This window comes from Erithacus rubecula (genome assembly GCF_903797595.1).
Source record: "Erithacus rubecula genome assembly, chromosome: 20".
Classification (NCBI taxonomy): domain Eukaryota; kingdom Metazoa; phylum Chordata; class Aves; order Passeriformes; family Muscicapidae; genus Erithacus; species Erithacus rubecula.
The window spans coordinates 2,129,456-2,156,385 of record NC_136672.1 but is presented as its reverse complement, the minus strand read 5'-3'; the positions used below and the strand labels follow the sequence as shown (position 1 = coordinate 2,156,385).

Genomic DNA, 26,930 nt, shown 5'->3' with positions numbered 1-26,930 from the left:
TCTTGTATGATACATCATATGAACTTAGAGCTTGCCTTAGAAAAAATCATTAGAAAAATCAGCTCTACAAAAGACAAATTATTATTAAAACTCTTTCAGTGATTCATTATATATTATAATTAAAAGGGGAAAACCAGACATATTGTGGGCCAGGAATATTAGATGGAGAAGAATCCAAAAGACAGTAAGGTCAAATAGGGTTTCAAGTTTGCACATGCAGTTTGTGCCTTCAGTGTGAAATGTGACTCCTTAGCTATAAAAGCAATTGAACATGTATGGGAATAATTCCTCACTTGGTATTTTGCAGAAATAAAAATATTCTAAATGTGCACACTAGAGGAATGTTCTCTGTTGCAACAGTCAGTCACAAGTGATAGAAAAATCTTTGTAGTTTCAAACAAACAAATTATTCATAATATCTCACACTTGAAAAAAACGAAAATTATACAGTTTTTTGCAAATAATTTCAGGTTGCAAAAACCTTGATGCTTCTGTTGCAGACCTGATACAAAAGAAATGTATAACATTTTAGAACAAGTGCATTTATTAATAGGAAAATTATTAATTTAAAAATTATTTATGTTTCTCAAAATTTACTAAAAACTTTCTAAGGGTTAAGAGAACCTAAGAGGTAAAAGTAACCTAGACCAGGAAATACTTTCAACCCCCAGTAGACATACAGTCAATAAATATGCAGTGGTACTTCCTGTTCCATCTCACACAAAGATGAAGTGCTAACATGCCTTAAAGAGCTCAGGCCCATGTTGCTAATATCTGTGTGCCTATTGTCAATGTATACCAAGCACTGCCCTCAACCAAGTCAGGCCTTCACTACCTACAACTCCAAAAAAACTCTCAACCCTTCTGCCCAAGCACAACTCTACCCACATTCACACACACAGCATTGGTCTGGGATCCTCTGCACCCTGATACATCCTCAGCCCAGCACTCCCAAATCACAAATATCTTGCACTCTTACAAATTCATACAGCTCCAGCAACAAGAGCTCTCAACATGGTGCTGCCTGTTTTGGAGCAGTATTGCTTTAGGCAATACTCTGAGAAAGGGGGAATTTGCCAGTAGTTCTGGAGAATGAGTGTCAAGTTCTAGGAAAAAGGGCACTGTCACTTGAGCTGGTTTAAACAGTGTCAGTTTTGAACATGCTCTTCTCCTGGTCATTGGCATTTTGATTATTAAGAGCCCAGTGGGTAGAGCCCAGTGAAGAGCAGAGGAGCAAGGTCAGTAAATGTGATCCAAGGAGATATCCAACATCAAGCACCAATGTGGGCATGAAAAGCTTGTCCCAAGGATCAGCATGCGACTTTCTGGAGTTCAAAACCAGAGCTCAGCCCTGCAAGAAAGCCCGGAGCTCAGCTGTTGGAAACACCCTCTGCCCTCAACAGGAGAAGCTCAGAAAAAACCTGTGGAAACAGTGAGTGCAGGGGGGCATCAGAAATTCCATGTCTGCAATCTCTGACTTCCACGGGCATACAGAACTTAGAGGACAAATCACAGAATGGTTTGGGTTGGAAGGAACCTTAAAAGAATCATCTAGTGCAACACCACTGCTGTGGGCAGGAATATCTTTGACAAGATCAGATTGCTCAAAACCCAATTCAACCTGAACTTGCACAATTCCAATGATGGGACATTCTCATATTCTGGGGCAAGTCTGTTCCTGTGTCTCACTGGCCTCTTCTTAAAAAATGTCACATTCATATCCAACTAGAATCTACCCTTTTTAATTTAAAAATTTTCTCCTTGTCCTATGGCCCCAAGCCTAGGTAAATAATCTTTCCCCCTCTTATGAGCTGCCTTTACATCTTGAAACCCTGAAATATGGTCTTCTCAAAGCCTTCTTATCTCCACACTGAGTCCGCATACTAAGTAAGCCTTTCTTCATAGCACAGGCATTCCAGCACTTGCATCAATTTTTGTGGCTCTGCCCTGGATTTGCTCCACCTGATCCATTTTACTTCTTTTGTTGGGGGTTTCAGAGCTGAATACTGCACTGCAGATGGGGTCTCGTGACAGCTCTTTAACTGGATGACATTCCTTCCCACTTCTGTATCAACTGAACAATCCAGCTTGATGTTGTCTGCTTTATCAGTAGATTGAACAACACAGGCACCAGCACACATAAATATTCTTTCATTCTGTCTCTGTCTGAGTAAGAGGCTTTTATAGAAGTGATGAAGCCATGGGATAAGAAGGAAGCCTTGCTGAAAGGTTTTGAAGATTCCCCGTCAATTATATGCACTGTAATTCTCTGTCCACATGCTCATCTGTCCTCTCAAAGTTTTGTGTGTTTTTCATCTATAAGGCTGTCTGGAATTTAACAGAGTGTTCCTTTTGGAAGGATATAAACTACCTGTTCTCAGTTCCCCATACCAGTTTACTCCCTGGAGGTGTTACATATGCTTGGTCCAGTATTCACTGGGAATTCAGAATCTGCAGCACACTCTGCCCTAGGAGGCAGGGCTGGGACTGAACATGGTAACTTTCTCCCTCTGCACTCAAGTCTTCACTGTCAGTTTATATGGATATCTACTCAGGCTCAGAATCTGCCATTTAATTGCCCACCTTCATTATTGCTTCTTTTGCACGTTTAATGGAAAATCATTAGTCTAGACAGGAGATGGCAGCTACTAATGAACTGTTTTCCTTTCACTGCTGGACTACTACAAGCTGTTTCTTCCCTTCTCACTGTCTATTCTGACTTCTCTTGCCATATGCTAGTGAGTGAAAGAAGCTCCTGCTGGGGGTTCTGAGTTTCTACAACACCAGTAAGGAAAACACCACATCAAACAGCTGGACTTTCTCATCAGGAAAGAAAAATTCCTCAAGACAGGGCAATGTTTGAGAAAGTAATGTGGCCAAAACTCAACTTTTGTTGAGACACTGATCTAATTTCTAGAAACTAAAGCAATTCTCACAGAACTGCCACCAACCTTCTCCAGTTTTAATTCAAGGATAGGTAGTACTCTTTGTGGTCTTCTAATTAAATTCAAGAAGAAAAAGATAGTGGAGGCTAAAGACTAGCTTCTGTCAGTTGCACAAAAAAATATGAACTCTTTCAGTTATCAGCACTCTATAAATCAACTTCAGAGGCCAGCAATAGGAGCACCTCACACCTGACAATTGCAAGCTGGAAAGTGCTGAAGAGCCATAATATTGATTATAATATATTGTCTGGGGTAGACCAGTAGAAAGAACTTGCAGGAGTCATAATCAGGAATTATAGTCCTTACTCTTCATATGATGTTATTTTTCTATTCACACCCCAGTCACTAAGGAAAAAGAAGGGATAAGTTGTCAGGAACTACATGAAAAAACGCTGCATTATGACACAGAGATGATAAAACAAAACTGTGCAAAACTGTACCAATAATGGTAATAAGGGTCTAAACAATAAAACCAAAAAGAAAAGTACTGCTCATGGTATGCACACAAAGGAATCTACGGGGTTTATTCTCTAGACATTAAAAGGGTTCAAAGCAAAAACTGAAGGAAGAAGGAAGTGACAGAGGGTTCACATTTTGTGCAGTCCTCAGGTCACTTGGCTGTCTTGTGACATTCTCACTCCTCCTCTTCTATCTTCTTGCCATGAATATCCCGGCTCTTGGCTCGGAGCTTGTTGACCTGTGACTCTGCAATGTCAGCCCGCTCCTCGGCTTCCTCCAGCTCGTGCTGGATCTTGCGGAACTTGGACAGGTTGACATTGGACAGCTCCTCCTGGGAGTGAAAAGGGAATCAGGGGTCAGGAGCACAAGGCAGGGGTTTCATTCCTACTGCAAGTCAGTCTAATGGGGCTGCAAATCTCCATCTCCTCCAACCACTGCTAACACATCAGCCTCACACAGAGCTCCTCATGCTCCCCTTTTCAGGACTCTACTGGGACAAGATCCACCAGGACTGAATCACACATTAGAAGCAATTTGATAATTTCATTTTGTCATTTCTATATTTACTCTTACAACACTTGTCTGCATGAATTAATGGGTTAAGAAGGCCTGAATGCCTTCTGCTGCTGCTTATTAGCCGAGACTAAGGAACTTGTCAAACAGTGAGTGTGGCCCCTGGGTTTGATTATTCTGGCCTCCTGTGTCAAACAGGCTGCAGAATTTCCCTTAATGAACCTCCCTGACTCCAGTGTGCCCAGAGCTCACCAAGGCCTCATAACACAATAGCTAAACAGTGTGACTGAGATGGTTGTTTCTCAGAAATTTCTTTCATACCCCTCTCCTGGTATTCAGCCTCACTCAATATGTGCCCTGCCCCAATGGAATGTGGCCTTTGCCCATTCTCCAAGCAATACTTACAGCCTCCTCAGCTTGTCTCTTGTAGGATTTCACTTTCATTTGCAGCTTGTCCACCAGATCCTGCAGCCTGAGGACATTCTTCCTGTCTTCCTCAGACTAGGGAGGTTGGCAAACAGGATAGAGAGTCAATTCATAGTCCTCCATCACACAAGGTTAACAGTTCCCCTTGGGAATGGTGTGTGCAAAATGTGACTCACTGTGAGCAAACCCTGTGAGAGCAGGAGACCTCCTGCCTTACCTGGTAGGTCAGTTCCTTCACCCTGCGCTCGTACTTGCGCACACCCTTCACGGCTTCAGCGCTGCGCTTCTGCTCAGCATCAACCTCCCCTTCCAGCTCCCGCACCTGCAAGGACAAGCCCATCTCTGCAGCTTCCCTGGCAATGTCTCTCCAAGGACACGCTCACTCAGGCACAGCCCCAGCCCTACACACCCTGGCCTCCAGCTTCTGGATCTGCTTCTTCCCTCCCTTCAGTGCCAGCTGCTCGGCCTCTTCCAGACGATGCTGCAGGTCCTTCACTGTCTGGTCCAGGTTCTTCTTCATCCTCTCCAGGTGGGCACTGGTGTCCTGCTCCTTCTTCAGCTCTTCGGCCATCATGGCCGCCTGGTCAGAGAAAAGGGTCAAAGCCATTTTAGGGCTGGAGATATTTTGGGCAGAGTACATTCATCATCAGCAATGCCAGGAGCACCCAACTCACATCTGTGATGGCCTTCTTGGCCTTCTCCTCAGCGTTGCGGGCTTCCTGGATGGTATCCTCCATTTCACTCTGGATCTGGGAAATGTCTGTTTCCAGCTTCTTCTTGGTGTTGATCAAGCTGGTGTTCTGCGCAACAGGAAAGAGAGGATTCCTACTATCAAACCAAATGCCTCCACATTTAGGCCTGAAAATGCAGGTAGAGTTAGGAAAGTCTTCAGTGCAAGAAACTTTAACACCAGAGCAGCAAACCAAATACTGAGGGCTGGCTGGAGGGGACATATTGCAGCACACTTGTTCCACTAGGTAGACACACATGTTTCCCCAGTAATACCTTAAAAGATGAATAACAATTTAATCCCTTGTTATCACTTAAGAAAGGGAATAATTTCCAGCAGCACCTGACCTGGGTGTGAAGGAGCTGTGCACGTTCAGTGGCATCCAGAAGCTCCTGCTCAGCCAGTTTCCTCGATCTCTCTGTCTGCTCCAGGGCTGCCCGGAGCTCCTCAACTTCAGCCTGCAGCAGGTTTGCTCTGCGCTCCACCATGGCCACCTGCTCCTTCAGGTCATCCTGTGTCCTGAGAGCATCATCCAAGTGCAGCTGAGTGTCCTGGACAAACAGACAAGAAAAATTGCATGGCCTCAGTGGGCACCGGAGTGGGAAAAGTGTCAGGGATTTAATTTCTCTTTTCTATAGCTCTGCTACAGAACGCACCTTGAGCACTGCCTGGGTGTTTCTCAGGTTCTTCTGTGCCTCTGCAGCCTGGCGGTTGGCATGGCTGAGCTGGATCTCCATTTCATTCAGGTCTCCCTCCATCTTCTTCTTCAGCCTCAGGGCTTCATTCCTGCTCCTGATCTCAGCATCCAGAGTGCTCTGCATGGACTCCACAATTCTAAGGTGGTTCCTCTTCAGCTGGTCAATCTCCTCATCCTTCTCTGCTATCTTCCTGTCAATCTCAGACTTCACTTGGTTGAGCTCAAGCTGCAGGCGCAAGATCTTCCCCTCCTCATGTTCCAGGGAGGCCTGCACAATTCAGCATGAAGAGAGTCTTACTTTCTAAGTAATCTTTTTTACAGTTCCACATAAAACGTAGGCTTGCTTTCCTGCTCTCTCTCCAAAGAACTACACCCATAATCCTAAACATGGACAACATTGATGAGCATTGTATGTACCTCAGCTTCCTCCAGGGAGGCTTGCAGTTCAGATTTTTCCTGCTCAACCTGCTTCTTGACTTTCTCCAGCTCATGAATCGCCTTTCCTCCCTCAGCAATCTGCTCCGTAAGGTCGGAAATTTCCTCTGCAAGGAAGGGTGAAAAGCAGCATGGTCAGGCACAGAGCTGAATGGAGAAAGGCTCTGCTGCATCAAGGGACCAGGCATGTTCTTATCTCTGCAGGCCCTGAGCCGTTAAGTGTGGCAGAGAGAACAAGCTTGTGAGAAAGGGCAGTGAGGAGCAGAGGGCAGGGACTTACGCTGCAAGTTCTTGTTCTCCCGCTTCATTGTCTCCAGGTGGTCCAAGGACTCCTCATAGGCATTCTTCATCTTGAACAGCTCCGTGCTGAGAGAGCGTGACTCCTTCTGGGAGGCCTCCAGCTCAGCCTGCGTTTCCTCATACTTCTGCTTCCATTCTGCCAGGATCTGCAGAGAAACGGGCTGTGAGTAGGGCTGTGGCCATCACGGGGGCATGCTCTGCCCAGGAGTGCTGGTGCTGGAGGCCAACAGACCTTGTCAAAGTTCTTCTGCTTCTTATCCAGAGCAGCACAGGCAGCATTGGATCTCTCCACATCAATCATCAGGTCCTCCACTTCATTCTGCAGCCTCTGCTTTGTCTTTTCCAGGGAGGCACATTTGGCATTGACAGCTTCAACATGTTCCTCTGCATCCTGCAGACGTTGGGCCAGCTTCTTCCTGAGAGGATAGAAGCACAGTGTCACATTACAGCTAGGAAGAGCATCCGTTCAATAATATCATGAGCGGGCAGTTTTTGGTATTTTGAGCCAAGAACTCCCCACGTATACAAAAAGAACTATCAGCTATGAAGTATGAGGCTTGTCCTACCACTTCTAAAGCCAATATTATCCCTTCCATTCTACACTTTTTCTCTCCCTTCCTATCTCCCCTTTTTTTACAAAGACAGTATATCATTACTTCCATTCTATTCTTGTCTTAACCCACTCTCAGAGACTCTAATTTCCCTTGATCAGTTTCAGTCTTCTGCCATCATTTGCTATCCTGTTTCCCACGTACTTGGCTTCCTCAAGCTCCTCCGTGCGCTGAATTGCGTCCGTCTCGTATTTGGTTCTCCACTGAGCCACTTCACTGTTGGCCTTGGACATAGCTCGTTGCAGCTCCCCCTTGGCCTCCTGCTCCTCCTCATATTGTTCCCGGAGCAAGTCACAGTCGTGGCGAGCGGACTGCAGGGCGTGGGCCAGGGCATTCTTGGCCTGTGGGTATAATTGGGTTTAATAACCTTGATACTTATCTTGAAATGCCCCTTGATTGTGAACTTGACAGTGAAATTGGAATGAAACTCTAATTGCAAATATGTAGAGCTTGGAGCTGGTAAAGCCCTCATTGACACGTTCTGGAGCATCAGGATGCATTAATGACAGCTCCTCTGGGGACAGTAATCTGCTGTTTGTGTAAATTTGTGGCTGAATCATGTCTTAGAGAGGATCATCAGAATCTTGTGGAAGCCTTGTGCATAATATCCTCCAGCACCTAAAGTATCCTGTTTCCTTCCCTCTCTACTTGAAGAGTGGGGTGTTGTGCACTGGTGCCATTCTCTGCAGTCCTATGTGTGTTTAGGGAAGGAACACTGGAGTAGTCTAGTGTTAAGACAGGATTCTGCAGGTGCTTTTGGGGGTCATGTAGGCAGAGGACACCAGAGGATTTCCAGACCTTGATTTCTTCCTCTAGATGTCTCTTGAGTTCCTCAATCTGTTGGGTAAATCCTTGCTTGCCCCTAGACAGCTGAGAAATCAGAGCATCCTTCTCCTCCACCTGGCGGGAATATTCACCTGGGAAGGGAAAGGGGACAAAGGAAGCACACTGTTCCTCCTATGACACCATCTGCCTGTAAAGCCGTGTAATCAGTAATGGGCTGGACAGCTTAAACCTGCTGCCATCTTGCACGCTCTGGCTTGCTCAGGGCATGCAGATCCCGCCACTGAATTTTGGGGATGAGGATGTCTCACCAGACTCTGTCTGCAGACGAGCTCTTTGTGTATTGAGGTCATTGATCATGCGCTGATTCTGCTCCTCCTTCGTTTTAAGCTCACTCAGCTGATCTTCCAGTGTGCGGCACATCTTCTCCAGGTTGGCCTAGAGAGGAAACAAGAGAAGGGAGAAGACATGATGGTTTGTACTCTGCCTTATTGTCACAGCAGGGGTTTTGTTTCTGGCAATGTGTCTGGAAGAAGCAGCTTTTGTGCCATACTTTGTCCCTGTCACCATTTTCTCCTGCAATCCTTACCTTGGCTTTGGAGACAGACTCCATGTTGCTGGCCAAGTCATCAATCTCCATCTTCAGCTCACTCTTCTCCTTCTCCAGCTTCTGCTTCACACGTTGCAGGTTGTCGATCTGCTCCCCCAGCTCAGCTGTGCTGTCCGCGTGCTTCTTGCGCAAGGCGGAAGCCGTGGCTTCGTGCTGCAGCGTGGCCTCTTCCAGGTCACGGCGCATCTTCTGGAATTCTGCCTCACGTTTCTTGTTCATCTCCACCTGAGCTGCTGTGGCACCTCCTGCTTCTTCCAGGCGCTCGCTGATCTCCTCCAGCTCCCTGGACAGGTCAGCCCGATGCTTCTCTGCTTTAGCGCGAGAGGTTCGCTCTGCCTCAATTTCCTCCTCCAGCTCCTCAATACGGGCCTGCGGAACAGCAGGAACCCCTCACAGCCATGCCCTCCTCCTGCCTGAGCTGAGCCTGAGCAAGGCAGGGGAAGGAACAGACACTTGCCTGCAGTTCCTTGATCTTCTTCTGAAATTGCATGCCCAGGGCTTGTTCATCCTCGATCTTGCTCTGGATCTGGCTGATTTCAAAGTCTTTCCTTTGGACCAAGTGAATTGTATTAGACCATAAAGAAAAAAGACAAATGCTGCAGCCCAGCACTCAGGTGCCCCAGAGCCACACTTACTTCTTCAGTTTCTCATCCAGCTGCTGCTTATCATTCTCCAAATCCATGATGCTGTCCTGGGCCAGCTTCAGGTCTCCTTCCAGTTTCCTCTTAGCTCTCTCCAGGTCCATGCGCAATTTCTTCTCTTGCTCCAGGGACCCTTCCAACTAAGCACAACAAGACCATCAGTGCTCTACCAGCCACATCAGACTCCATATCTGTCCTGTTCCTGCTCTATGTCTGTGTACTTACATCATCCACTTGCTGCTCCAGCTTGGTCTTGGCTTTGGTCAGAGTATTGACTTTGTCTTCCTCTACCTGCAGGTCATCCAGGGTCTGCTGATGGGCCTCTTGGAGGGCTTTCTTCTCTTTTGTCAGCTTGGCGATGGTCTCATCCAGAGCTGCCATCTCCTCCGTCAGGTTTTTCACCTTTAGGAAGATGGCAGCAAATGTAAATAATGGAAGTAGCTATACAAGTCCTGTAATATCACAGGGCTCTTTTCCAGATTGCAGGTGACAGGTTCTGCCTCATACCTTGTTTTCGGTGGCGTGTTTTTCCTTCTCCACCTTGGCCAGTGTTAGCTCAAGGTCATCAATATCTTTCTTCAGCTCTGAACATTCATCCTCCAGTTTCCTCTTTTTGGCTGTCAGTTCAGCATTAATTTCCTCTTCTTCTTCAGCCCTTTCAGTCACCTCTTTAATTTTGGCTTCAAGCTGAATTTTGGTTTTGATGAGCTGGTCACACCTTTCCTCAGCATCAGCCAAGCTATCTGCTTCCTGGTGGGGAGACAGAATTTTGTGGGTTCTAATGTTTTAAACCTTTTCTGATCTGCCTCTTTTATCACTGAGTAGCAGCTGAACCTGACATTCAGCCCCAGCAACAGGAGGATCTTGAATTGTGTCTAGTGGGAAACCTTGTCATTTGGAATCTATATTTATTCCAAAGTTGTATCGTCTCCTTAATGTGTCTCCCAAATGTGTCTCCCAGTTTGTCGAGACTACCTATGAGAATGCCTCATGCACACACAAGCAGAATGGGGTTAGTTCAGTTTCTAGTTTCAGCAGTAACAAGGGCTTGGAGTATTTTTCTCAAGTAAAAATATGCAATACATTTTTCTTTTTAATGGACTAGTTAACATCATAGTATTTGAGCAATAGACGATTTATGAGAATACTTCCATGGGGAAATATTTGCTTTCTTTGGTGAAATTGCATTTTCCTAATTCAGTTTTGAGGAAAACTGGGTCCTTCTCAGGTTTGATTTTACTGTTTTTTACAGAAGGACTTTGAAAGTTATTTCTCTTCCAGCTCCAAGTTCTTCGCTATTCAATACACATTGGCTGGTTTTACATTGCACTGTCCTCACACAACAGCAATGGTGAATGCCATGTGGGTCTGCCAGGAGTCTCACTATGCCCGTGCTGGTGCCTGTTTCCACCACATTAGAGTGACTCAGAGTGTGAGATTTAGACTGTTTTCTACCGCCCATTAAGTCCTGGGAGTCTGTGGACGAGAAGCATTCTGACAGTGTATCATTCTTTTTCCTGGGAGAAATGAATAGAGATACTCACAGCCTGCACTTGGAGTTGCAGGTCATTTTTCTCCTGCACCAGGGCCACCATTTTCTCCTCCAGCTCCTTCCGCTTTGCTTCTGACTTTGCAAGCTCCTCCTTGGTTTTCTCAAACTCTTGTTTCATGTTGGCCATCTCCTTCTCAGACTCAGCACTCTTCAGCAAGGGCTTGATCTTGAAGAACAGCTTCATCCATGGCCAGTGTTTGACATTCATGAATGAACGAACATTGTACTGGATGCAGAAGATGGAATCTCTGAAAACACATCCCCATGGTTATTGAGTATACTGTCTTTGGTGAATTTCAACTCAATTATCCAACTACCATTAGTACATATCAAAGGAGTGAGAAGTATCTACCTCCGCTCCACCATTCTCTGGTACTCCACTCTCATTAGGAAGCCCCTGCACCTGGCTTGTATCATGGTCATAATCTCTGCCAATTTCTCATCTCTCATCTCTTCTAGCACACCAATCAGTCCAGCTTTGAAGAACACCTTGAGAATGGCAAGATTGCAGTGGATATCAGTGTTGGATACTGTATTATTGGGGCACATTGTATTTAAATGAAGAACTTCATTCTACCTTGGTGTGACCAAATCTGTACTGGGTGTGGTCAACATCAATGGACCCAAGAAGCTTCTCTGAAGCCTTCTTGTTATCCATAAATTGACCTTCTGGTATAGCACTGGCATTAAGTACTCTGTATCTGTAGGACAAAGAAGAACATTAAGAAATTAACAGTTCTGAAACCATCACTGTGATTGAACCTTACAACCTATATCATGTATTAAGAGAGGGCATTCATTCAAGACAGTGCAAGTCTTGAAAGACACTGCAAGAGAATATAAGAATCTTTCATATCATTAACTTAAGCTCCAAGTGAATTCTCAGAATCAGCATAAAATAAATCATAAATTCACAGCAAAACTTAACAATGTAAAATGTGGGGATTATTGAAATGATCAGGCTCTTCAGCTTGGTCTGAGTGGGCAGAAAGGTGCAGAGCTCTCACCTCTGTTTGAAGTCAGCGTACAGGACTCTGCTGGGGAAGCCTTTCCTGCAAATCCTGATCCCTTCCAGCACGCCGTTACAGCGCAGCTGGTGCAGCACCAACTCGTGCTCCATGGCACCTGGCAAATACCACCATTAGTGACTGCCCCGCTGTTTGACACTCAGGAGAACAGCTTCTGCTGCTCAAGCTTTTCTCCTCTTGGCTTGCCTTACCAGGTGTCTTAGTTTCATTTGGGATGATGCACCGTACAAAGTGGGGGTGAGTGCTTCTCAAGTTAGCCATCAGCTTGTTTAAATTCTCCTGTGAGATGACATGGAAAACTCCAGGTTTAATCTAGTATGAACCTTATGCTTATCTATGATGTGCATAAAAAAACCCTGAGTCTTTCTGTATCTTGAACTATAGGAAATGCATCATTATGTTGGTTAAAATATTATATAAATATGAATTATAGTCTTAGTGAATTGCAGGCCTGTCTTCTGACTTCAATTTCACAGAATACTTATGTTATCTTAGTGGGTATTTAAATGAGGAAATTTATTCTGTTCTTACCCTGAAGAGAGCTGAGACAGTCTGGAAGGAAGAACCCTTCTTCTTGCCTCCCTTCTTGCCACCACCACCACTTGCCTCTGCAATACACAGAAAATAAAAAGACACATTTTTTATTATTGGACAAAATATATTGGATACTACAGAACACACAACCACTTTATTTTTCTAGTGTTGGCAGCCTTAATGCTAGAAAACTTGGTCTCACTTTAAAAATAAAATTTTCAAAAAACTGACCAGCATCTGCTCCACCATAGTTGGCAAAGAGTAAAGCCAGGGTCTTCACAGATGATTTCTGGTACAGCCCAATGACAGTTTCATTCAGAGGGTCCTTGTTCTTCTCCAGCCAGCCAGTGATATTGTAGTCCACGGTGCCAGCGTAGTGAACCAGGGAGAAGTGAGCCTCAGCCTTGCCTTTGGCAGGCTTGGGCTTCTGGAAGTTGTTGGACTTGCCCAGGTGCTGGTCATAGAGCTTGTTCTTGAAAGAGGTGTCAGTTGCCTTGGGGAACATGCACTCCTCTTCCAGGATGGAGAAGATGCCCATGGGCTGGGAGAAATCACAAGAAGTGACAAGGAAAGGTTACAATGGAAATGTACAAGATCACTCTGGATGGGACATTCACCTGCCTGGTCTAGTGGAAGGAGTCCCTCCCGATGGTAGGGGACTGGAACAAGATGTTCTTTATGGTGCCTTGCAAACCAAACTATTCTGTGATTCTATGACAATGACAAGAAGCCTGTGCTATAAATGTCAAAAACTGGTTGTGCTCTTGGCAGCATCTCAGCCTGGATGAAAGCTTAGGTTTACCAGGAATTGGTCTCACTCAAAGAGTTTATTTCTGCAGTCCCTTGCCTCTCTGCAGCCTATCTTCATGGAACTGGTAGGAACTCGTCTGTCCAGCTCACATGAGAATTGGGTGTAGAATTGGGGGAGCAACGATAAAGAGAGAAACAATGGGGAAAGCTGCTACAAGGGGCTCCATAGTTTGGCGAGGTCAGGTGATATGATATTTCTTTCTCAAATTTGGCAGTGGACTTTGGATTTGAGCCTTTGGAGAAGAAAGAAAAGAAGACTGAATCAGGCTTGGTTTCAGAAGTCTGTTGATGGGAGTCCATGTTACTTTTCCATGCTTGAAAACTAGTTTTCAATGCAGCCTCATGACACAAATGTGCATTTCCCCATTTCTCTTTGCTAGACTAGACTAAATTTCAGTGCAAAATACTTTTCTTAACTGATGCTACATATCTGGCTGTGAGTTCTTTCTGAGCTGACTTTGCCTCAAAAACATCACAGAATTCCAACAGCCATCATATATTTGTTTGGGAAAGGTACCTTCTCAATGAGCTCAATGCAGGCAGCCAGGTCCATGCCAAAGTCAATGAACTCCCATTCAATCCCCTCCTTCTTGTACTCCTCCTGCTCCAGCACGAACATGTGGTGGTTGAAGAACTGTTGCAGTTTCTCATTGGTGAAGTTGATGCACAGCTGCTCAAAGCTGTTGAACTGTCCAAAGCAAGGAAGGGTGCACAGGTTTTCATGGTGTGCCAAATCCACAGGCCTTTGCTGCCATTCCCCTACGGCTGCTTGAAGTTGAAACATCAGTCCCAAACCTTCTGTACCAGCATGTGTTTCCTTAGCAGGCCTTCTACTCTAACACTCACTGGCCTTGAAGGACATTTGCATTATTGTTTTGCAAATCAAGCCAAAAGTTACAATTCTTTTTCACTTTCCTACTACACTGCAAACCTTTGGAAAGGTCAGTAGCTCTGAGCTGCTGGACAGTAGAAACCTCCTCAGTGTCCCACCCAAGAATTTCCCTGGCTTCATGTCAATAATCTGGGACTTTCTGTGTTCTGACACAGAAATTCTTGCATCATCATGGCATTCACAGCACAGGACATACACTGTGAAATTGCCCAGACCACTACAATTACAAGAGCATCCACCCCTCTGGCCCACAGTGGTGCGAGCCTTAGTCCTCTATGTGTTTCTGAGTCCTCATGACCCCTCCTTGCCCATTGTTTGACTGTGTTGTCAAATCCTTGCTCCTTACATCAAAGATCTCAAAGCCAGCAATGTCCAGGACACCAATGAAGTACTGCCTGGGCTGCTTCGTGTCCAGCTGTTGGTTGATGCGAACAACCATCCACAGGAACATCTTCTCAAACATCGCCTTTGCCAGGGCACCCACAGCATTGTTCACCTAGAGCAGAGAAGACAGGACTGGAGTTAGCTCTGAGGGGCAAAGAAAAACGTGCACATGCAAGGTCAAGCTGTGCATTTGAAACTGTCAGATGTTACCTGTGTCACGTTTTGACCTTTGGTCACATATTCATTCCCAACCTTGACTCGGGGGTAACACAAGGCCTTGAGAAATTCAGCTGAGTTTAAGCCCGTTAGGTAGGCAGCTTTGTCAGCCACTGGAGGTGGAGAAAGAGAGAAAAACATTTATTTATGGACAATCTCTGGAATTCGGGTGATGTGAACAACTTTTCCTGTTCATCTTCTAGGAATGGAAGAACATTTATCTCATGTCACACAGAAGGGCTGTGAAGGAATGCAAATTCTGGACACTACTGATGGTCTTCTTTGAAAGCAAGAACAAGTATGGCCTGGATACAAAGAGATTGAACCTGGAATTCCCCAGAAGAACAACAAAAGCCTCTCGCAAGACAAAATGCTAGGTCCATTCTCTTTCTATGGCAAGGGGCTTTCTGGGTAGCACAGCTTGCATGAGTTATTTCTCCAAAACCATAATTGCCCATCTGAGTGCCGGAGATTTTCAAGAGAGAGAGAGAGAGAGCTATCCTGTGTTGTAAGTGAAGTTCCTGCTTTCAGGCAGCTTGTGTTTGGGAAGCCATCATTGGATAGAATAATGGAACTTCCCATGTCAAGGAAAGCATCTCTGCAATTAGAGGGACCAGAGGTCAAAACGGAATTCTCAATGTTTTAAGTGGAAACTCGAGACAACTGCGTATGCCTCAGGAGGCCAACATATCACCTCTGCATGCAGTGAAGGACTTGGCACAAATCAGGCCCTGAATTTGCTGATACCTTCTGTGCCATCAGGCTCTGCCTGCTCCTCTCGTTGTTTCTGCTTGAACTTCAGGTTCCCATAGTGCATGACAGCCCCTGTCAACTTGTAGATGGCTGTTTTCTCATCTGCAGTGAATCCCAGGATGTCAATGGCACTCTGCAGTCAAAATAATGAATTCAAAAACCGTATCCTTAGTGGGCCAGAAATGTCACCCTCAAGGCATTCCTAGGAGGTAAGTTGTTGCTGTGTTACTTACATCTGTAGCCATGAGCTCCTCCTGGTCGTCAATGCTGGGAACAGTGACCTCGCCTTGACTCACAAAGTGGAAATCATAAGGGTTGGTGGTAATGAGGAGCATGTCTAAAAGTAGGAAGAGGCAAAGCATAGACCTACTTTAGTCAATCAAGTGAGAGAAGGAACTGTTCCTCAGTGATCTACCCCAAAAAACTGTAATGCTCCTTCCTACCAATTAGCTCTGGCTTCTTGTTGGACATGATCTGATAAAAGATGTGGTAGCTCCTTTCCGCCTTGAGCTGGAAAGTGACTCTGGACTTCTCCAGCAGGTCTGCCCAGGGAGGTAGAAAGAGTTAGGCACTTGTGGGAATGTACATGGATGTGGGAATTTGGGAAATGATGGGAACAGTCCAGGAGAATCTCTTACAAGTTTCAATGTCAGCAGAAGCCAGTTTGCCTGTGGCCCCAAAGTGGATTCTGATGAATTTGCCCTGTTAAGCAGAAGCAGCAGCAGGTCAGCCTGGATGTGTTCTGCTGACATCTCCTTTGCATGAAGAACTGTTCAGGCATCATTTGTGATGCCATGAGGGAGAGAGATTTTATGCAAAGCAAGAACTCACAAAGCGTGAGGAGTTGTCATTCCTCACGGTCTTGGCGTTTCCAAAGGCCTCCAGCAGTGGGTTGGCGCTGATGATTTGATCCTCGAGCGTTCCCTACAGGGAGATAATTATTCCTAGTTATCCTTTCCAAAAATCATGTCAGGAACAAAGGACAGCATTGATCCCAACATGTGTCTACTAATTTACCTGCATTTTGCCTGATGTATTTTCTTCCTTCTTTTTCTCTCCACTGGCTGCAATTGTTGCAAAGTACTGGATGACACGCTTTGTGTTGACAGTCTTCCCGGCCCCGGATTCTCCGCTGCCAAAGGCAAGAGAGAAGCAGAGGGTGCGTGGTCAGGCAGGAGGTGCCCTGGCCCCGGGCAGCCCCGCAGGGACCCGCGCAGGGGGTGTACGTACGTGATCAGGATGGACTGGTTCTCCCGATCTGTGAACAAGGCAGGAAAGAAGAGATTATTATTAATGCACTGGCATTAATTGTTATTAATTGCACTGGCAGCTAATTAATTTCATAAACCTGTATGCCTTCACCCATTTCAAATATTTTAATGTTATGATATCTCTGATATCTCAACTCTCCAGTGATGTCAGTTTTAGTACACATTTCTTTTTCTGGATGTTCCCGTCATGTAACAGTTCATTTTGTTTATGAACATGGTTCTAACTATGGATCTGTTTTTCAGAGTTACTGATTAAACAATCTTTCAGTAAGCTGAATTGAACTCGAATACATGCTTCTCATAACGTTTTTTACATAGGAAGAACCACTCCTGATCAGTCCACAGGACCCTCTAAATGGTTTTTATGTTGGTTCTCAGTTGATTGTTGCTAAAATAAAATCACAGAAATATCATAAACATGAAGTAACCTTTATCAGCAAAGTCTAGTCTATAATATTAACGTTTTGGTACTTCTAGTACGAGAATTAATGTATCTCTTTTCAGTAGTTTGAGCTGAGTTTGTTTTCCACAATTTCATCTGTTTGCTTTCTTAACCCATGCCCACTTCTTTTTGTTAAGCTCTATTTTTGATCACTTAATGATGACAAAAAAAAAAAAAAAGTGTTGAGCTTGTTTCATCATGTACTCTGTCTTGTCTATTCATCTTCTCCTTGCCATGCATATTTTTATTAAGTAATAAAAATCTTCTTTCTAGGGTTACCAGCACAACCTCTCCTACCTTTGGGAAACCTTTTCATCTTCCTCTTTACCTGTTCCATTTTACTACATTCTTTTGTGAAGAAGAAAGCCTGAAAATGCATACAGCACACCAGGTGCAGATACCCTTTGTATAATACCCGTGATATAGTAATGCTTTCTGTTTTGGTCTCTGTTTCTTTCTCAGTGATTTCTAGGTTTCAGCTTTTTATTTTTTTAGATTTATGATCCTTGAGACAAAATTTTGAAGCAGTATTGAAAGATACTCATAAAAATTCTTGGCAATGAGGGTTTTTTCCCCAGAGGCATTTATTTTATTCTTGTTGACAAAAGCTTCTTGCAACTTCGCTGAATAAGATCTTAATGTAATAATTTCCCCCTGAAATTCTTCGTTGTTAAACTTCATATCTGCTGACCTTAAGAATTTAGTCAAATGAGAAATATTTTCATCACTTCCAGATTATTTTTAAAAATGTTGAACATTGAAGGCCCTGAACAAGCCCTTTTAAAGCCCTTTGAGATCTGCCATTTACACAGTGTTCCATCCAGCTCACCATCCACTTGTACAGCCCTTACTCACTGAGTTTGCCTACGAGAATATCATGAGAAGCAGCATCAAAACCCTTGCTGAAATCCAGGTAGGAAATATCCAGTGCTTTCCCTTCATGTCTCCATGCATTTGTCCCATTTTAGAAAGAAATCAGGTTGGTTAAACATAATTTCCCTTTGGTGAATGCATGCTGACTACTCCTGCTCAATTTCTTGTGTTCTGCATTCTCATAGATAGCCTCTAGGATTAGCCATTCCAATACTCAAGTGACGCTGACAGGCCTGTAGTTCCTTGGATCTTCCTTTTTGCCCTTTTTGAAGACTTGTGACATTTGCTTTCTTCCAGTCCTCACACACGTCTCCTGAGTGCCATGACCATTCCAAGGTGAATGAGAGAGGCCAAGATATGGTACTCTTCCGTTCCCTCAGCACTTGCAGGTGCACCCTATTAAGATGAACTTGTGGATGTCAAGGTTTGACTAAATGATCTCTAACCTGATCAACCAAGGGAAAGTTGTCATCATTTCCAATGACAAGAGAGCATGAAACCTCACAACCATTAAATTGAACTACTTTGCCATCAAATATTATTTTTTCCTTTGTGAGTGTTTACAGCCAAGTGATTGTAAAGAAAACCAAATAACTCACCAGTCAGCATGAACTGATAGGCATTGTCAGAGATGGAGAAGATGTGTGGAGGGGCCTCCTGGCGCTTCTTGCCTCGGTAGGCCAACACCACCTCGGGGTTGTACACCGGCAGCCACTTGTAGGGGTTGACAGTGACGCAGAAGAGACCCGAGTAGGTCTGTGAGGAAGGGACACAGCACGTTGGCTTCCCCTGAGCCTGGCCCAGCAGCTCCTGAGGCTGCCCAAAGGAAGCTGCTGCTGCCACTTACGTAGATCATCCAGGCTGCGTAACGCTCTTTGAGGTTGTACAGCACAGCGGGTTCGTGGAGGTGGGTCATCATGGCCATGTCCTCGATTTTGTCATACTTGGGAGGGTTCATGGAGAAGATTTGATCTTCCTTCACGGTCAGGGTCTGCCAAGAAAACAGAAAGATCCACATGTATCACCTAAAAGCTCAAAGTGGGGATCAAATGTGTTCCTTCAGAATTGCTTTTCACTTACCTCTCCCCCTTCAGTTTTGACAGTGACTTTTCCTGATTCCCTGCTCTCAATTTTGCCTTTCACAAAGGATTCTTTGGGATGAACCACAAAGACAGATGTCTTTGCATCAAAAGGTTTGTTCTGGGCCTCAATTCTCTCCTTTTCCGATTTTCGGAGGTAAGGAGCTGCCTCCCCAAAGCAAGCTAACTCAGCGTCTGCAGAGGTCATGTCTGCACTTTACTGAATGCACATCAGCAAAGAACCCTGTGGGAGAAAAGAAATGTAACATGAAGAGATCATTTATGTGCCTTCCTTGCAAGGACATGCTTTAAAATTGAGTGCTTAATATAATTGCTAAAAATATCAAAAATTGCCAAAACTACCAAAAATTCCTTCAATTTAATGATTTAAACCTAGAAGAGAAAAATATTCTTTTAACCTTAAATAATATATAATAACCTTGAAAAAATTTGTTTTATTTGTGTCTTATGGTAATGTACAGATTTTACTTTGTCTTTATGGATTGTAGTGTCAGATTTGAGAATATGAAGTATGTTAAGGGAACTTTTTTTCTGCTATAAATTTTTTTAAAAAGTATAAATAGAATAGATACTATAGCCTTAAAAGCAGATGGAAAAACTTAGTTGGAAATCAGTTGCAAAGGAAAAATATATGTGTATAATATGCAATAATGTGGATACCTAATAACTAGATCCAGTGCACTTACCTTGAAACTTTTTCTAGTAGGCAGGGCAGAGAGCTGCAACGACACTTTTATAGAGTCTGTTTGGCAGATGCTCTGGATTCTTCCCCTTTCTTCGGTCAAAATATTTTTTGGCAAACATTCTTTGGCAAGGCATTGTCTGGCAAACTGAACTAAGGGCAAAATTGTCATTTGATTTAATAGGATATATTTAGAAATGTTTTGTATCTTACCAATGCCGTGAATGTATTGACTATAAATAATTTGTCTAGAGACATAAGGACAGAAGTTCAGATAGTCGAGGCATTTGGAAAATTTGGATGTAGCACGAATGAACTATACTGCTGCATTTCCAATGTTTTCCCTGTGTACTCAAGGCACATTTTTATTGCATGACTGTGGTGTTACTCTGATACATCCTCAGTCCAGCATTTTTATCGCATCACAAATATCACAGTCACTGGAGCTCCTTTATGCATGCTCTTCTCCTGGTCATTGGAGTTTTGATTGTTAAGAGCTCAGTGGGTAAAGCCCAGTGAAGAGCAGAGGAGCAAGGTCAGTAAATGTGATCCAAGGAGATATCCAACATCAATCACTGCTGTGGGCATGAAAAGCTTGTTCCAAGGATGAGCATGCAACTTTCTGGAGTTCCAAGCCAGAGCTCAGCCCTGAGTTCCCTGTGGAGGGCAAGGGGAAGCTGGTGGAAATACCCTCTGCCCTGAACAGGAGGAGCTCAGAAACAACCTGTGAAAACAGTGAGTGCAGGGGGGCATCAGAAGTTCTGTTTCTGTACAGTCTCTTTCATGGACATACAGAACTTAGAGGACAAATCACAGAATGGTTTGGATTGGAAGGAACCTTAAAAGAATCATCTAGTGCAACACCACTGCTGTGGGCAGGAATACCTTTGATTAGATCAGGTCACTCAATGCTCCATTCAACCTGAACTTGCACACTCCCAGTGTTTCCAGGGGCATTCCCTTATTCTGGAGCCTGTGTCTCACTGGCCTCTTCTATAAAAATGTCACTTTTATATCCAACCAGAATCTATCTTTCCTCCAGTGTGTTGACTGCAACACATGACTTGGTATTATCAGTTAACTGGCTGATAGTGCCCTCAGCCCCACTGTCCATGTTCTTGACAAATATGTTAAATAATTCTGGGTTCAAAACAACCCACTGGGGGACACAACTTGTAACTGGTCTCCACCTGAAATTAAAGCCATTGACCACAACTCTTTATGTTTAATCATCCAGTCAATGTACCATAGCATATTTTTCAGAAGGATCTGCTCCATGATCTTGCCATGCAGAGGAGAAACTGACCAGGCTGTAGTTGCCTGGGTCTTTCTTTTGACCCTATTTAAAAATTAGGGTTTTTCAGTCAGTGGAACTTCATCAGACAGCCACGACTTGTCACATGTGATGGATAATGGTTTACCCATTTCATCTGCCAATTCCCTCAGGATCTAGGCATCTCATCAGGGCAACTCCCTCATCTCTCCTTCCTTAACTATCCCTTCCCAATATTTTACAACTGTCAGTCACAGCACATGTCAATCACTCAGTCCATCCCAACAAGTTTCTGTAATAGCAATCAGGCCATAGTGCCTGCCTAGGCAGTGGCTACCAGCTCCTTCTATTTGCCACAGTGCTGCCCTGGTAGAGAAGCAATTCATCTGGGCTATCAGCAACATCCCCTTGTTAGAGGAGGTTGCTCTAATTCCCTTAAGATAATCACGGAATTTGTAACACAGGTTTGGTCACAAATTCATTCCCAATTTGACTAAAGGATAACATAGGATCAAAGGAGGTCTGCTGAGTACAGACCCATCAGGTAGGCTGCCTTGTCAGCAACTGAAACACAAGGGAGACAAAGAAAAAACTGACCATTGGAGACAAGGATTGGAACTTGAGATGTTTATGTTTGTGAGTGCGTGTGTGTGTGAAATGTCACTACTAACCAAAATTATTGATTATAAACATTTTAATCTAGTTTCACAACAAACATTGAATACAGAAAAGCTACAAAAGCCAGTATCGGTATTTTTCTGAACATAGTTATCAGTAAGGAAACTTTCCCTGGATATTTTAACTAAATTTATAAACCAAATTACTTATTTTAATAATTTTTACTTTAAAAATTAATTAAGATTTTAACTCCACTTCTTAGTCATGATCTAAGAAAGCTCTTACATTCCAAAGGCCATGGCCTGCACTGCCATTAGGAGAAGTCTATACATGACAGAGCCAATTCTAGAGCCTACGTATGAAACTAGAGAGATTTTGTCTCCTAAAAACCTTGTCAAAACCCTGCATATCAAATGGTAAAATGCATAAAACTATCTCATCATAAAACAAACTGCAAGCATACCATTTAGTAAGAGAGCCCAGGGGTCAGACAATCAGTTTCATGTATACTAAAGGAAATATTATTTAGTTTTCACATTATGAGCTAATAGTTTTTGTTCTGTCTGAAAGGGAAAGTGTTTCTCAAAACTGGCTTTTTTATTAAAAGGTTGGTTGCTAAGGATTTTCTGTGCCATCTGGCAAAATCCTACAACCCCTTTGTAACTAAATCCAAGGTGATTTCACTGAAAAGAGAAAAGCAGAAAACTATTGTAGCTCACATTCCCTCATGGACAATGTATCAATTCTTGAAATACAGCTCACATATTGAGCACTTGAAGTGATTTCCAGAATCTTGAGATACATACAGATGGATATAAAGATATTATGATAAATATTAAGGTATACAATATTTAAAAGATTCAATTCCCTGGAAGATGAGATACAAAAGACATTCTGCACTTCACTAATAATGAAAAATTAGTTGCAAATTATTGTGGTTTTTACATGTACCATATAAGAACAAAAGGTGCCTTCTGATTTTAACAGCTAAAAATCTCAGCATCCCCATGTCTGTAAAATAAGGAAGTGTTTTGCTTTGAGCAAAAATATGAAAGTTATGATTTATAAAGTTCAGACAGAGGAAGTATGTAGCAACTCTTACTTGAGACAATGAAAGAAGAGTGAGGGATGTTTGATACTTCTCCTAGGTCAGCTGGGGGTTCTCTCCTCTCACATTTGGAACTGCAAATCTTTGCTTTCCCAGGAGCAAATGACAAAGCCAGTCTACTCAACAGAGCAATTTTGGGGTATTTTTTCTGTTGTGCTGTGCAGGATGCAGACCCACCCTTGCAACAGGCAAGAGTGAGGCACATGGCCAGGCAGCTCTTTAGCTTCTAGTCCCTAAGAAAGGGTGTACTGAAAGCAGCAGCAATGCCTTAATGCTGAAAGAAAAACTAAATAGATCCTGCCCACCACTGTCTCCCAGTTCTGCTGCTGTCACTGCAGGGCTGGACTCTGCTGCAGCTGAGAGCAAAGCACAGCACACTCAAAAAGAGGAGAGGGAGCACAGACCCTGAATACAGAATGTCCTGTTCAGCAATGTGGGGTGGGCAAGGTACTGCAGTGCTGACATTTCCCATGAAGAAGAGACTGAAGCATGCTGAAAATAGAACCATCTTGAGAAAGACATCAGGCAGCTGCCTCACTGTCTGCCAGCCCTTAGGATGACTTCTTCTATCTCAGACTCTCTGTTAGCAGGCACAGAGAGAGAGAATACTTATCAACAAGTATGTACATGCACAGATTTCCAGCCTATGGCCTGGCAAAATCACACAATTTTTAGATTTCCATTGTAAAGTGGAGACTAGAGTTTATAACATTCCAGTGTGGGAGACTTTTTACAGCCTGGAAAAGTGATATTTTCTTCATTACTTTTATCCATGTTTCTATACTTTCATTAATGAGTTTCTTCAGTGTACAAAGCCCCATGGTCCTTGTTCTGGTGTCAGAACCTATTGCCAAAAATAAACCTAGAAAAAGAGTGATCAGATCTGCCTTAAGTCTCATCCATTCTGTTTTGCAGCTTGAAAAAACTGATTGAAAATGAGCACTGCTGGCTTCTCACATTTGGCTTTTTCATCTTGTCTAGATTTATTCTTATTATAGACAGATTACCCTGTGGCAGCCAGCAGAGTCCACTATGGTAGAAAATAAACTGTGAGGTCTCATTTCCTCTTTCATTATGATGCAGCAGAATTTATGTTCAGTTTATAATTTTTATATGCTCATCAACTATCTCCTGCCATGTCACTAGTTTCTACTTTTTTAATGGTTTCCCAGTACTGAAATTTCAGATATGTCTTCAGGATGTTTTTTTAAACAGTAGGAAATTTACTCAGTGGGCAGTAGATTAAGAAGTACTCATTTAATAGATTCATAAAGAAACCTGTTAGGTAGCATCATACCTCACTGAGATGGTGACTCAGGAGTTTTGAGTTCAGAAACTTTTCCTGAAGATTGGCTGCTATGACATTTATTTCCAACTGACATATCTTTGGGGATAATTCATTGAAGTCAATAAGCAGCAGTATATTCCAATGTAATTATACTTATATGATGAAAGTGTCCTCTGATCTAGGCCTTGTGAGATTTTACTTCTTACAGAAGGTCATGGCATGGCATGGGAAAGATGCAGCAGAGATTCAGGGGGATAACAAGATGCATTGCAGAGTGAAATTGCATCATGATAAGTAATTAGTACCACCACTAAATTAAGATTAAAAGCATTACTCTGAGTAACTTACTTATTTCCCTAACAACACAAAAGCTGACAGAAAAAAAGCAAACAACTCCTGTTAGTGAGCCCTGGGAGGCTGGACAGAGCTCAGAGCTGCTCAGCTTCTGCTCCAGTAGGAAACCTCCTGCTGTGAGTTGAGGACCTGGAGATCAGGCTCAGGAGCCTACACAGACAGAGGTGTCTCCTTTATGCCTGGGGACAGGTCACTGCAGCTCCTTCTCGGTGATTGGGGTCCCTGATACCCTGATTGGGAGCTGGGAGGTGCTAAGGGCCATGGGAGGGACCAGGAATGAGCAGGATCTGCATGGATGTGCTGATTCTCTGGCAGACCATAGCCCATGTAAACTAAGTCCAGACACAGCTGGGAGAGCAGAGGAGCAGTGTGTGGGAGCCTGTCCCACCCTCTGCCTGGGCAGGGGTTCACCCACACTGCAAGGGACACACCTCCAAGGACGTGTTGAGGGCAGGTGGGTGAGGGTGAGAAGAATGAGAGCACTCATCAGTGGGGAAACTGAGAAGGGGAAATGCAGGATAGGGATGTAAAGAGAGGAGGGACAGGCAGTGGAGACAGAAGATGCACTAATGTGGGTGCATTGTAAATGAGAAGTTGATGCAGCAAAACTTTTGCTGGAATGGAAAGGGCTTGAGCTCTGCTGTCACTCCTACAGGAATCCAGGAGACAAAACTCACTACACGATTCATTTTAAAATGAAGTGTTCTTTTATTGCTAGCACTTTTCAACATTTCTTTTTCAGTCTCCAAGAGCAAAAATCTATAGAGGAGCTTCATACTCAAGAGGAGATGAAAATCAAGAATTGTGATTAAATCTTTTTAATTCATTCTCTCCCTTCTCATTTTAGACATAACTTAGTTTCAGTAAACTGAAACCAAGAAAACAAAATTAATCCAAGTGCTACACCTGGAACACATATACATACTTATTGTTGCCAAAATTGGTTATTTTCACATGGATTTGGAAAATAGACATGGTTACTACAATAGTTTATCTTCTAATGAGTAGCCTTAGCTGTAAAAAGGAAATTATCAACATGCAAGAAAAGACGTCTCATATCCTGACTTGATCCAAAATGCAAAGATAAGCCCAAGTTTCTTGTTAAAAATGGAAGATGTTGAACATTTTTTACTGCTTCATGTTAGTTTTACATTATAAGATAGAAGGTAAATTTCCAATGGGATTGGCAGCTTGCAAATGCAATGGGATTTGCAGCTTGCAAATGCTATTCTCAGCTATGCTGTTAATATTTATAAAACATGCCAGGAGGGACCTTTTTGCCTGTGGATCCTTAATGACTGAAAAGGAATGTGTAGCCTCATACTGAAGATCCCTGGGTAAAATAAGACCTCTCAGGAATGCTGGCATAAGACAAGAAGAAATGCCAGAACATTAATTCTCTGGTGCAAGCTTCTCTCTGTGACACTTTTGCTAAGATGTGGCTGAACACTGGATCCTGGAGATGGTAAGAATGAATTTCACATTGAAAGTTCTTATTCTATTGAAAGATGAGTGTTGTGTTGAATTAAATGAAATATTTTGAGTACTTTCTGTGGTTTTAGCACATTTAATCTGGGTAATTTTTTACCTGGGTAATATGAATCCTTCACGGATTTGAGCTATCATTCCACGGATTTGAGCTATCATTCCAGATGAAGAGTGCTAAAATGGATGGATAGAAAAACAGTTGGGGATTATGTCTAGCAAAAAATCAGGGATAAGCCTAATAAAGAAGAGATTAACTAACCTGGTGATGGTTAATTAACTGCTCTGGGCCAGTTACTGGCTTGACCATTGCAAGAACAGAACATGAGAGAGCTGACCTTTGTGCCTGTACTGCTTAGAACATCCTTGTATCTCAGGGTAGCTGTGAATAGACTGAGGTGGATTTGTGATCTTCTGATCCTGCTCCTTCCTTTGGAGATTAATTTCTGAAATGCTTGATATAGTTATTATTTGACCTCACAGCAAAGAAAATGTGACTTCTGAAGTTACAACAGTGTATTTTAAACCTAGGAATGTCTTTATTTTGCTTGGTGAGACTTAAGTGTCTGCCCATTGAGGAAAAGTAAGTCTTGCAAAGAAAAGGGAAGAGGGAGGGCAAAACCAGCTAGAGGTTAGTGACAGTGGACTCACAGAAGTTTTAGACTTAATGACAAACTGCTTTCTGTGTGCATGAGATTTCTATGGTTACTCAAATTCCTCCCATCTTCACAGCATACGTCAGAGAAAGAAACATGAGCAGCAGGTTCTGGATGAGGAGGTGACATTCAGGATGCCCTTTCCCTCACATGCCAAAGTAGCTGAAAATCTTCAGTTACCAAACAGGTGAGTGAGGTGGACAGGCTCTGATGGCAACGGAAGGAGAAGGCAAAAGAAGCTGGACAATGGCATGGAAGGAGAAGAAATGAGAACAGCAATATGAAATAAAATTAGCTTGATTAATTGGCTTGTTTCTCTTGACTGCACTTTCAAGAGAAGCAGAGAGAGGCTACACTATGGAAATAGATTTGCACAACTAGCCTTTTTTTCCCTCTAATTGAATGCTGAAATTATATAAAATATGTTTACCACCTTTCTTCATAAAACAAGAAATATATCA

The 26,930-nt window shown here is 43.3% G+C and overlaps 1 protein-coding gene and 1 long non-coding RNA gene across 3 annotated transcripts in view; one reads left to right on the top strand and one right to left on the bottom strand.

Annotated features, from left to right (window-relative positions):
• LOC306810508 overlaps positions 1-26,930 on the top strand; it is a 149,461-nt gene that overhangs the window by 117,365 nt on the left and 5,166 nt on the right. Inside the window, exon 2 of the long non-coding RNA XR_013776471.1 lies at positions 1,454-3,546. This is a non-coding gene — a long non-coding RNA (uncharacterized lncRNA). The remainder of the gene's footprint in view (positions 1-1,453; positions 3,547-26,930) is intronic.
• Positions 3,445-19,228, bottom strand: LOC306810504 (myosin heavy chain, skeletal muscle, adult). 2 transcript variants are annotated; one of them, XM_079323193.1, is made up of 38 exons: positions 18,986-19,228; positions 18,753-18,896; positions 18,505-18,661; positions 16,550-16,577; positions 16,337-16,451; positions 16,151-16,243; positions 15,958-16,021; positions 15,763-15,861; positions 15,553-15,656; positions 15,314-15,452; positions 14,561-14,679; positions 14,313-14,462; positions 13,592-13,762; positions 12,492-12,805; positions 12,262-12,331; positions 11,922-12,009; positions 11,710-11,827; positions 11,280-11,403; positions 11,055-11,191; positions 10,695-10,950; positions 9,658-9,900; positions 9,376-9,552; positions 9,145-9,290; positions 8,967-9,057; positions 8,489-8,878; positions 8,211-8,337; positions 7,915-8,033; positions 7,261-7,457; positions 6,738-6,921; positions 6,486-6,651; positions 6,188-6,312; positions 5,730-6,038; positions 5,421-5,624; positions 5,018-5,143; positions 4,753-4,923; positions 4,561-4,665; positions 4,323-4,418; positions 3,445-3,735 (listed from the first exon to the last, which is right to left on the bottom strand). In XM_079323193.1, exons 1-38 carry the CDS (start codon positions 19,190-19,192, stop codon positions 3,580-3,582), a joined length of 5,829 nt encoding a protein of 1,942 aa, XP_079179319.1. In that variant the 5' UTR covers positions 19,193-19,228; the 3' UTR covers positions 3,445-3,579. The 2 variants fall into 2 exon arrangements, with proteins under 2 accessions (XP_079179319.1, XP_079179318.1); XM_079323192.1 differs by having other exon boundaries at positions 12,262-12,338; positions 12,496-12,805.

Bases quoted from the DNA above. Each gene is read 5' to 3' on its own strand.
- LOC306810504 (XM_079323192.1), bottom strand. From the start codon at position 19,192: ATGACCTCTGCAGACGCTGAGTTAGCTTGCTTTGGGGAGGCAGCTCCT. The intron at 13,763-14,312 runs GTAAGGAGCAAG...TGCTTTGGACAG, and splicing joins CTGGCTTTGAGATCTTTGAT to TTCAACAGCTTTGAGCAGCT. The intron at 6,313-6,485 runs GTAAGTCCCTGC...CCTTCCTTGCAG, and splicing joins GGAGAACAAGAACTTGCAGC to AGGAAATTTCCGACCTTACG.